Below are 10,355 nucleotides of genomic sequence, written 5' to 3'. Positions count from 1 at the left end.
GTCATGCAGGGTGCTAGGTCTGCACACCCCTTGAATGACACTTGGTTTGGAAGCCTGAATCAGCACCAGAAATAAATGTGGCTCTGTTCTATTTTGTAGTTCTCTACGGAATATTGTCACACAGATGTGAGCACATTTAATCCCTCGCTGAGCTTCTTTGATTGACTGGATCTGAGAGTCGGGATGAGAGACTGACAGAAATCACTAGAAGAGACCATAAATACATTCTGGGCAGCAGGCTATGAGTCCAAAATAGGGTGGGGGAAGCCTGCAAAGGCCACTAATGGCCAACTCCCACCAGAGTATGCAACTGTCCGTGGCAGAGTTAGCAGACTCCACCCACTCCGAAGATGAGCTCAGCATCTCCTTGGAAAGCCTATCCCTGTGATGCCCTCCTGCCTTCTCTATAGTGAGAACTCTCAGGGAGAGTTGCAGACAGTGTTGACTGAGGTGTAGTATCTGCATCCAGAAGGAAGGTGGGAGAGCACCTGACTACAGGAAATGGTATTAGCAAGTTACAGGCCTGAGGCAGGTCCTCGGAGCTCTGAATCCTCCAAATGTTAAATGAGGGTGGTCTCCAACCTCACTGGAATCAGCCAACCAGAATGATTAGTATAATTGTACTTGTTCTGCTGTCAAGTCTACTTTCTCTCTCTTTGTCTCTCTGTCCCTCTGTCTCTCTCTCTTTCGGTTTGTCTCTCTTTGGTTTTTTGTTTGTCTGTTTGTTTGTTTTCTTTTTTTTTTCTTCAAGATAGGGTTTCTCTGTGTAGCTTTAGCTGTCCTGGAATTTGCCCTGTAGACTAGGCTGGTCTTGAACTCACAGAGATCTGCCTGCCTCTACCTTCCCAGTGCTGGGATAAGACATGCGCCACCACCTCCTGGCTCTAATTTTTCTCTTAAATTATGCTTTGTTCCTATGGCCAGACTATTAAGACACACAGTTCAAGTAAGTTCCTTTTGGTTTACCAATATGCTTGGATCAAGGCAGAAAGGCTAGTCTGGACAATGTTACACAGCAGACCCATTCCCTTATTTGTTCAGATGTCTACTGAAGCAGCGTAGCCACAAGCAAGAGCCCACTCAGCATGCTACTCCACACTTAACACTCCAGGCAGGCTGTTGCAAGCAGCTTCCCTGGTGGTTCCTGGTCTATGACAAAGACACCCTGTGGGGTCTTCTGGCCCCCACACCCGTGATTCTGCTCTTACCCTAGGCCTTCCCTTGGACAGAGGGTTGTGACAGTGGTCTTAGTGAAAAGGAAGGGAAGGGAAGAGAGTGGGGTTTGATGGGTAGGGTCTGTACTTAAACCAGCCCTTGAGAAGCCCAACTGGCCTGCCTGGAGGCCTGTGCTTTACCTGAAGAAACCAATAGAAGTCACAGAAAAGATCAATGCACATTTACAGGCCAGCAAGGACCCTGATTCCCACAACATGCAGAACATTCTGTTCAAGAAAAAGCAAAATATGGATATTGTATCACCTTGCAAGCCCTAAACTGTCTGCTTAAAACTAACATTCTGCTTAAGAGGAAATAGAGTATGGAGGCTTTAGCCCCTTGCTAAATCCTAAACTATCTGGGTTAAAACTAACGTTCTGTTCAAGAGGAAACAAAGTACATAGGCTGTACCACCTTGCTAAACCATAAACTGTCTGGTTAAAATGTTCAGATGTCTTCCCCCCTCCCCCAATCAGGTTAGCAAATTTTTATTTGAAAAAAAATGATCAATACAGAAAAAAAAAAAAGCTCCACTGTTCAAGTTTTTCTCGCTTATGCTGCTTCCAAAAAAAATAAATAAATAAAAACCTTTTAAAAATATTTCTATCAACCTGGCGTTGGTGGCACACGCCTTTAATCCCAGCACTTGGGAGGCAGAGGCAGAGGCAGGCGGATCTCTCTGTGAGTTTGAGACCAGCTTGGTGTACAAGATCAAGTTCCAGGACAGCCTCCAAAGCCACAGAGAAACCCTGTCTCGAAAAAGCAAAAAAAAAAAAAAAATTCTATTAATCTTTGAGGATTCCATATACATAGTGTGATTTTTATCGTGCTTAACCCCCACCCCAGCCTACCTCTCCCCTAACTCCTCTCAGATCCACTTTCCACCCCTTTCCCCCAATTTCATGTCCTTTTTTGGTTTTTAGTTTCTCTCTCTTTCTCTCTTTTTTTTTTAATAACCCACAGAGTCCCATTTGAGTTGTCTATATGAGTGTGAGGCCATCCAGAGGGGCATAGTTAACCTAGCAGGGGCCATAACCCTAAAGATGGCTCTCCCTCCTCCAGCAGCCATCAATTGTCATTGGCTCTTCAGCGAGTGGTGGTGGTGGTCTCTGAGCCCCTCCCGACTCCATTTTAAAGTTCTTACTGGTTTGATCTTGAAGAGATATTGTGCACAGCTGCTGGGTCTCTTTTAGCCTCAACCAGCCTCTAACTCCCTAGATACCTGAGTATGGCATTGACTTTTGATATTCCTGTCCCTACCTCCTGACTACTGAGATTACAAAGCACCATACATAGTATAATATGTGGTGCAGGGGATAGAACCCAGGGCATCGTGAGAGATAAGCAAGCACTCTACCAACTGAGCTGTATACATTCTTAGTCCTGGAAACCAAACTGTTTGAAAATGGCCAGTCTAATGACCTACATGTCTTTGCACTGTGTCAAGCACTTAGAATAAAAGTACTTAAAAGGATGAAATCTAGAGCTGTGGGGATAGGTCTGTGTGTAAAGTGCTTGCCTGCAAATGTGAGGACCGGAGTTTGGAGTCTCAGAAGCCATATAAAACTTGGGAGAGTGCAGTGGCTGCCTAAAATCTCAGTGCTTGTGAGACAAAGATGGGGTCTCTGGTGCAATTAGCTGAATTATTGAGGTCCAGGTCCAGTGAGAGACCTGCGGCCCAGTTTGCTTTCTATTGTTGTGATAATGATCATAATCAAAAGCAACATGGGAAGGAAATGGCTTATTTCATCTTACACCGTACACTCTTGCAGGGCAGGAACTCAAAGCAGGAACCTGGAGTTGGGAACTGAAGCACAGACCATGGAGGAAGGCTGCTTACTGGCTTGCTCAAGGCTCTTCAGTTACCTTCCTTATATTTCCCAAGGCCACTTATGTCACTACCCACAGTGGGATGGTCCCTCCCATATCACCCATCAATCAAGAAAATGTCCTGCAGACTTGCCTACAGGCAATCAGATGGAGTCATTGTCTCAAATGAGTTTCCCTCTCCCTGGATTACTGTAGTTTGTGTCAAGTTGACAAAAACTTGTCATCATACTCTCCCTCAATAGACAAAATAGGGAGCTATGGGGAAGACACTGCTGTCAACTTCCACACACACATATACAAGCCAAAGGGACAAAGAGAAGGAGGAGGACATCAATTGGTTTTCTCAGTAACTGTGGAAAGTGCTACTATTATCTCCATTTGGCAGACAGAGAAACAGGTTTACAAAGTGAAAGTCATCCAAGATCAGATAATCCTGTCCTGGAGATGGCATTTAACCCTAAATCTTTGGGTGACAGAAGAGGGTAGTAGGTGTCTCTCTTAGTCACTTCCCCATCTTGTTTTTTTTTAAGACAGTGCTTCTCAGTGAGCCTGTAACTTGATGTTCCAGCTAGACTGACTGGCCATTCAGTCCCCAGGATCTGTCTATCCCACTGCCTGATGCTGAGGTTATAGATAGATGCTGCCATACTGGGTTTTCTTTCTTTGTTTGTGCCAGGCAGTGGTGGTGCATGCCTTTAATCCCAGCACTCAGAAGGCAGAGGCAGGCGGATCTCTGTGAGTTCCAGACCAGCCTGGTCTACAAGAGCTAGTTCCAGGACAGACTCCAAAGCCACAGAGAAACCCTGCCTCAACCCCGCCCCCCAAAAAATTAATTTCCCTGTTTGTTTGGTTTGGTTTGAGACAGGGTTTCTCTGTGTAGCCTTAGCTGTCCTGGAACTTACTCTGTAGACCCAGTTGCCCTCTAACTCATAGGGATCTACCAGCCCCTGCATCCCAAGTGCTGGGATTAAAGGGTGGAATTCGTCAACCCAGTACCATGCCCAGATGTTTATGTGAATGCTGAGGACCTATACTCAGGTCCTCATACTTAAACATCTTTCTAAGAAATCTTCCCAGCCATGGTTCCTTTTTTTATGCATTGCCTTTTGCCATTGCTTTATTTCAAGTATCAAAAAAAAAAAAAAAAAGTCCTGTCGCCTAGTTCTAGTGAAAACTCTTAGAGGTAAGAAACAGTGGGCTTTCCAAAGGGCCAGGAAGAAAGAATTGTTGTGGATGCCAGTAGTTGGGGCCAAGGTCAGAAGTCAGCCCTGGTGTTAGTGGAGGGGATGTGGAACATTTCAGTGGTGTCTGCTGGGTAGAGAACTGAAGAAAGGAGAATGGGGCAGGCAATGAAGAAGATGAGAAGACAGACTCTGGCTAACCTCATCCCTCCCCAGTAATATAAAACCATCTTAAGATGCTGAGTAGATGACAACTGTCACTGTGTTTCATTTGTGACCACAGGAGACCACAGAGAAAGAGATTTCCCAAGAATGGAGCCATTGTCCACGACCTTTTGTCCTCTGGAATCCACACAATACACCAGAAACAAATCCCTAAATGAAACCACCTGGTCTTCAAATCAAGAGGCTGACTATATTTATATTTGTGTCTCCCTGGTGATTTGTGTGCTGGGACTAGCTGGGAATGGACTTTTGATATGGTTCCTAATCTTCTGTATCAAGAGGAAGCCATTCACTGTCTACATCCTACATCTTGCCATTGCCGACTTCTTGGTTCTCCTCTGTTCATCCATCATTCAACTAGTGAATACCTTCCACATCTATGATGACACCTTACTGACCTATACTGTCTTCTTCATGCTCTTTGGCTACAACACGGGCCTGCACCTCCTCACAGCCATCAGCGTGGAGCGGTGCCTCTCAGTACTTTTCCCAATCTGGTACCAGTGTCGACGCCCAAAGCACCAGTCCGCTGTGGCCTGTGCACTGCTGTGGGCCCTCTCTGTTCTTGTCTCTGGGTTGGAAAACTTCTTCTGCATTATGAAATTGATGCCTCAATTCCCAGAATGCCGTTATGTGTACTTGTTTTCCTGTATCTTGACATTCCTGGTCTTTGTTCCTCTCATGGTCTTCTCCAATTTAATCCTCTTCATCCAGGTCTGCTGTAACTTGAAGCCACGCCAACCAGTCAAGCTCTATGTGATCATCATGGTCACGGTCATCCTGTTTCTCCTCTTCGCCATGCCCATGAAGGTGTTACTTATCATCACCTACTATTCGTACACAACAGATGAGTCTGTATGGTACTCCCTCCCCTACCTGAACATGCTGTCCACGATTAACAGCAGCATCAACCCAATTGTCTACTTTGTGGTAGGCAGTCTGCGGAGGAAGAGGAGTAGGAAGTCTCTAAAAGAAGCACTGCAGAAGGTCTTTGAGGAAAAGCCAGAGGTGGGCTCGAGGGAGAATGTTGCATGAACTTCTGCTAGGACATCCCCAAGGAAGGATGGCTGATGTTATTCCTGTATGAGAATATAACGATATTCTTTAACCACTTCTCTACCATTCCACCTGGTGGCTCACCTAAGATTAAAGAGAAAGTCCTTCATTCCTCCAGGAAAGAAATGATAACAAGACACACTGTACACATGACATACTTGGTAATTTGATGGGAGCTAATTTTTTTGCCAGTACTGGGCATTGGCTCTTGAACACCATACATGCTGGGCAAGTACTCTAGCACAGCCCCTGACCCTGGCTTGATTCCCACCTTCTCAGCACAAAACTCTATGTGTCATAACAATGTCTCACTTGTCAATCTTATGAGCCACTGCTACTAATCTACTGTCACAGATAAAGGTAAGAGGTTTAGTAAGGTTTCAGGGTATGGATGGTCCTGAGCCAGACTGTGCCCTAAGGAGTCTGACCCTCAGATCCACCCTTGAGACTATATAACCCAGGGCAGTCTTTGAGAGACACCATAAACTATTCATACTGTAGTCACCAATACCATTCCTCACCTTTTCTCCCTTGGGTCTCCTCTTTCTATCTTGTCCTCTGAATGCATCAGAGAAAAACATGTTAGTACATATAAGGGCATTCATGCTATCTTACAAGCATCTTCACTACTCATTCACTGAGAATTTATCATGGGACCAATTGAGAGATAGACAGGATGTCCCATGAGTCCTTTAAAGATGCCATCCTGTAAGAATTAGAGGGAGCCTCACCAAGGATGAGTGAAGCTTTGCTTGAGTATGGATGTTTTCTCTTTATCTCCTTTCCCGCCTTTCCCCACACCCCCAGGCTCCCTCCTTCTCTGATTTCCCTCTATCCTTACTTAGTTTTTCGAGACAAGGTTTTACTCTGTAGCTCAGTCTGGTCTCAGGCTTTCAATGCTGTGCCTTAGGCTCCTGAGTGTTGGGATTACAGGAGCATTCTACCATTCCCCATTTCTTTCCTTTTGTCCCTTCCTCTCTCCTTCTTTCCTTTGCTTAAATATAAGGCGCTTGCACACCCAGGAGCAACGTGTAGTGTATTTTGTTGTAAAATGTGTACAAAACAAATCCATGCTTTTCCCTCCCATATCCCAGCATACAGCTATAGCCTGACCTCCCTAAAACATCATCCCTCATTCCTCAGATCTTTGCTGAGTGGCTGACTGGTAAGGCTGCTGAAGATACTTTTGAAATGGAGTGTTTTCTGTTTTTATTGCAAAGAAAACATTCTGCTGTAGTCCCAAGGCACAGTGGAAGGACGTTGCTATTTTAAGGTCAGGCCCAGCTTCTCAGCACTATTTATAGAATTTGCTCATCGAGTCATTTTCTTATTGGGATAAAATCCCATAATGCAACTGGCTTTCATAAGAAAAAAACCTTAAATGTGAACCTGGCAAACTAGAGGTTATACTGAATGCTCTAGGATTTGGTGGCATTAGGCCTGTTCCAACTATGATGAGAAGTTCCAACTTGACAAATCATGAGTTAGAAAATGTACTTTAATAAATATGACAGCAGGATAATACCCCTTAATGTATGGAATGTTCCACTAAACTAAGGATTAAAATGATGGGATACAAATAGATAAAGGGGTAAAGATTAAATGGTGGGTAATTTATAAACCCACTACAAACAAGCAAAAATTACCCATAGTCAGAAGTTTTTTTAACTCAATAGTTATCAAAAATGTTAATTAAGACAACAGAATGGAGTCAGGCATATCCATAATTGGAAAACTCAGAGGTGGAAGCAAGGGGATTCCTGTGAGTTTGAAGGCATCCTGAGCCACTTAGTAAGATCCTGACTCAAAATAAACGATTAAGTAAAATAGTTGAATGCTGTTTTAGCCCAAACAAATGGCAAGGCCTAAAATACATTGCTGTATGGGTATGTGTGGTGCTTGGGGAACAAGCCCAAGGCTTCATGCACTAGGCAAGCACTGTGTCATGAGCTATACTCCCTGCCAAATATGAATGAGGGGCCTCTTAGGACACCACTGTGTCTCCACCTTTGTGGTCTGAGGAGCACATCCCTCATACACAGGACCAGCTTCTAATACTGTGAAACCATAAGAGTGACCCTGACAGCCAAGCATTTTTCTCTTTTTGTTTTTAATGTCAAAAGGCAGAAAAACAAATTTATGACTTACCTAAAGCAGCCCCCGGGAGGTTTCCTTACTCTCCGCCCTTGTGGCTTGCAATCACTTATTTCAACTCAAGGATTTACTCTCCTTCTCCTAACAGAAGCCCTCAGGAGCTCCCCAGGGGTGAAGGATGCTCTTTGAAGGAGTTGGGAAGTCAGTCAGATCTTCCTGAACCTGATTCCAGTCAGTTCAGGACAGTATTTTATTTCATATTCTGTATCACCAGGGATCCGAGAAACACCTGTCTCTGGATGTATGTGTCTCTCTGTATTGTAAACTGTGTATTTAGGCAGCTGGAGCCAGGCAGTGAGAAGGCTCAGTAGGTAAAGGGTGCTTGCTGCTAACCCTGGTAACCTGAGTTGGATCCCACACAGTGGGAAGAGAATCGACTTTTGCAAGTTGTCGTCTAACCTCCACACGTGTGCATCCACCCCACCCCACCCCGACACACACATAGTGTAAGTATTTAAAAATTAAATAGCAGAATTCAATCATAAAAAATGCTTTTGGTCCCATATAAGAAGAGTATTATAATACTGTTGTCGTCTATTCCCTTATAAACATTTCTTGAGGATGTACTGTCTGTGGTCTTGTCTCAGGTGTTGGGAAAAGTACATAGTAAGCCTGTGTTGTCTGGCTCCCCCCTCAGCCTCTAGGCTGGTCAACCCATGAGGCCAGAACCTGTGCACCTTCTCTTTCTGGCTCCAGGAAGTTTCAGGCACCCAAGAGGTACTCTTCTTCCAGAGGACTGGTGTTGTAATTTAAGAAAAACAGCACGAAAAAAGATGCCATGTGGCAGGGTTCAAGCAGAGGGGTTTTTTGTTTTGTTTTGTTTTTAATTAGGGAAAGGGATCATAAAAGGGGGAAAGGGAAGTGGGGAGACCAGCCTCAGGAGACAGGAGCAGCAGGGGAGAGGAGAAAGATGGAAAGAGAGGGAGTGGGAGGGGACACACACACACACACACACACACAGAGACAGAGACAGAGAGACAGAGACAGAGACAGAGAGTCAGAGACAGAGACAGGGAGACAGACAGACAGAGACAGAGAGAGGGATGGGAGGTGGGCAGGGCCTTTTTAAAAGGGAACATAGTGAATATGCACAGGTGGTGCTCTTAGTGGCTGCAGCTGAGGGCATGTCCTGTCAGGACCCCCATACATCAGTACAGATGCCTGAATAATAACAGCCAGAGTTTGTTTCCTAGCATCTTCATCAGGTGTTTCACAATTGCATGTAATACCAGCTCCAGAGAGATCTAATGTCTTTGTCCTCTGGCCTCCAGGGGAACCTGCACTCACGTGGTCACACCCCATGCAGACACACACACACACACACACACACACACACACACACACACACACACACACGTGCACTCACACGCACCCGTAAAACATACACATAATTTTTAAGAATGAATCTTTAAAAGTAAGCAATTTAAAAACACCATCAAGCAGCATTAGGCATCCAGGTAGCCTTGTCCTTTGCTCCAGCTGACTGACCTTCCCTGACCTTAGTTTGGGAGGAAATGCATGGGCAGGCTCAGTGCTCTTGACCCACCCTTGCCTCCCTTGATAAAGTCAGGAAGGAAAAGCAGAGTGAACCAGCTCTGCTGCTCTCCCTTTTCTCTGTGTGCTTTCTCTGCCTCCAGGCGGCAGAAAAGGAGAGAGCCAGGCCTCAGCTGGCATGGACAGACGTGTCTTCCTTGTCCCTTCCCAGAGTCACTGCACTTGGGACTATTCTGGAAGTGGGACTGCCTTCCCAGACAGAGGCCCAAAAATTATTGGAGCGAGGGCACAGGGGAAATACTAGGAGCAGGATGAGCTCTAGAGTGTGGAAGTGGAGGTCTCAGAAGTCTGCTCCTATGCACTCACCACACACTTGCAGTTAAGTCTTGAGTGAGCCTGGATATGCATTGTCCTAAGCGAATGTCAACACAACAAAGGATGAAACAGACAGCAGTGCTTGCTTGCAGGGAGGATTAAAATTGAATGGCTATTTAAAGATATATTTTGGTTTTAGCTCTTTATTTATTTATTATTATTAAGGCAGGGTTTCACTATTTAGCCCTGGCTGGCTTAGAACTCACTTTGTAGACTGGGCTGGCCTCAAGCTCATAGATATCTACCTGCCTCTTCCCCCATCCTCACCCCTGCCCCCCAGTGCTGGGCTTAATAGTTCTCAGCGTTCTTGAGACAAGTAACTCAGATTAGTCTTGAACTCAGGAAGTAGTGGAAGATGGTCTTTAACTCCTGATCCCCTGTTTCCATCTCTCTAAAGTAACTTAAAACAAATCTATTTCAAGATGGATAGTAGGGGAGCACGCCTTTAATCCCAGAACTTGGGAGGCCAGGGCAGGTAGTTGTCTGTGAGTTCAAGGCCAGCCTGGTCAACAGAGCAAGTTCCAGGACAACTAGGGCTATACACAAAGCACCTGTCTTGAAAAACAAAAACAAATTATTTCAAGGGAGAAGGAATGTCACTCAGTTGGTAGACTGTCTGATTAGCATGCATGGAGCCCTGGGTTTGATTCCCAGGGCCCCATAAACTAGGAATGGTAACAAATGATTATAGTCCCAGCACTCACAAAGTGGGACCAGGGGCTGGAGAGATGGCTCAATGGTTAGGAGCACTGGCTATGCTTCCAGAGAACCAGGTTTTGATTTCCAGCTCCCACATGGCAGCTCACAACCATCTCAAACTCCAGT

The 10,355-nt window shown here is 45.2% G+C and overlaps 1 protein-coding gene across 1 annotated transcript; it reads left to right on the top strand.

The window, feature by feature from the left end:
- The first annotated feature begins 4,538 nt into the window (after window positions 1-4,538).
- LOC100762623 (mas-related G-protein coupled receptor member H) lies at window positions 4,539-5,486 on the top strand. Its single transcript, XM_035438770.1, has one exon. The coding sequence runs from the start codon at window positions 4,539-4,541 to the stop codon at window positions 5,484-5,486; it is 948 nt and encodes a 315-aa protein (XP_035294661.1).
- The last annotated feature ends 4,869 nt before the right edge of the window (window positions 5,487-10,355 follow it).

This window comes from Cricetulus griseus, chromosome 2 (assembly GCF_003668045.3).
Source record: "Cricetulus griseus strain 17A/GY chromosome 2, alternate assembly CriGri-PICRH-1.0, whole genome shotgun sequence".
Classification (NCBI taxonomy): domain Eukaryota; kingdom Metazoa; phylum Chordata; class Mammalia; order Rodentia; family Cricetidae; genus Cricetulus; species Cricetulus griseus.
The sequence above is the reverse complement of the archived record's forward strand: the minus strand, read 5'-3'. Positions and strand labels throughout refer to the sequence as shown.

Excerpts from the sequence above, each read along its gene's own strand:
- LOC100762623 (XM_035438770.1), top strand. The coding sequence starts at position 4,539 with ATGGAGCCATTGTCCACGACCTTTTGTCCTCTGGAATCCACACAATAC.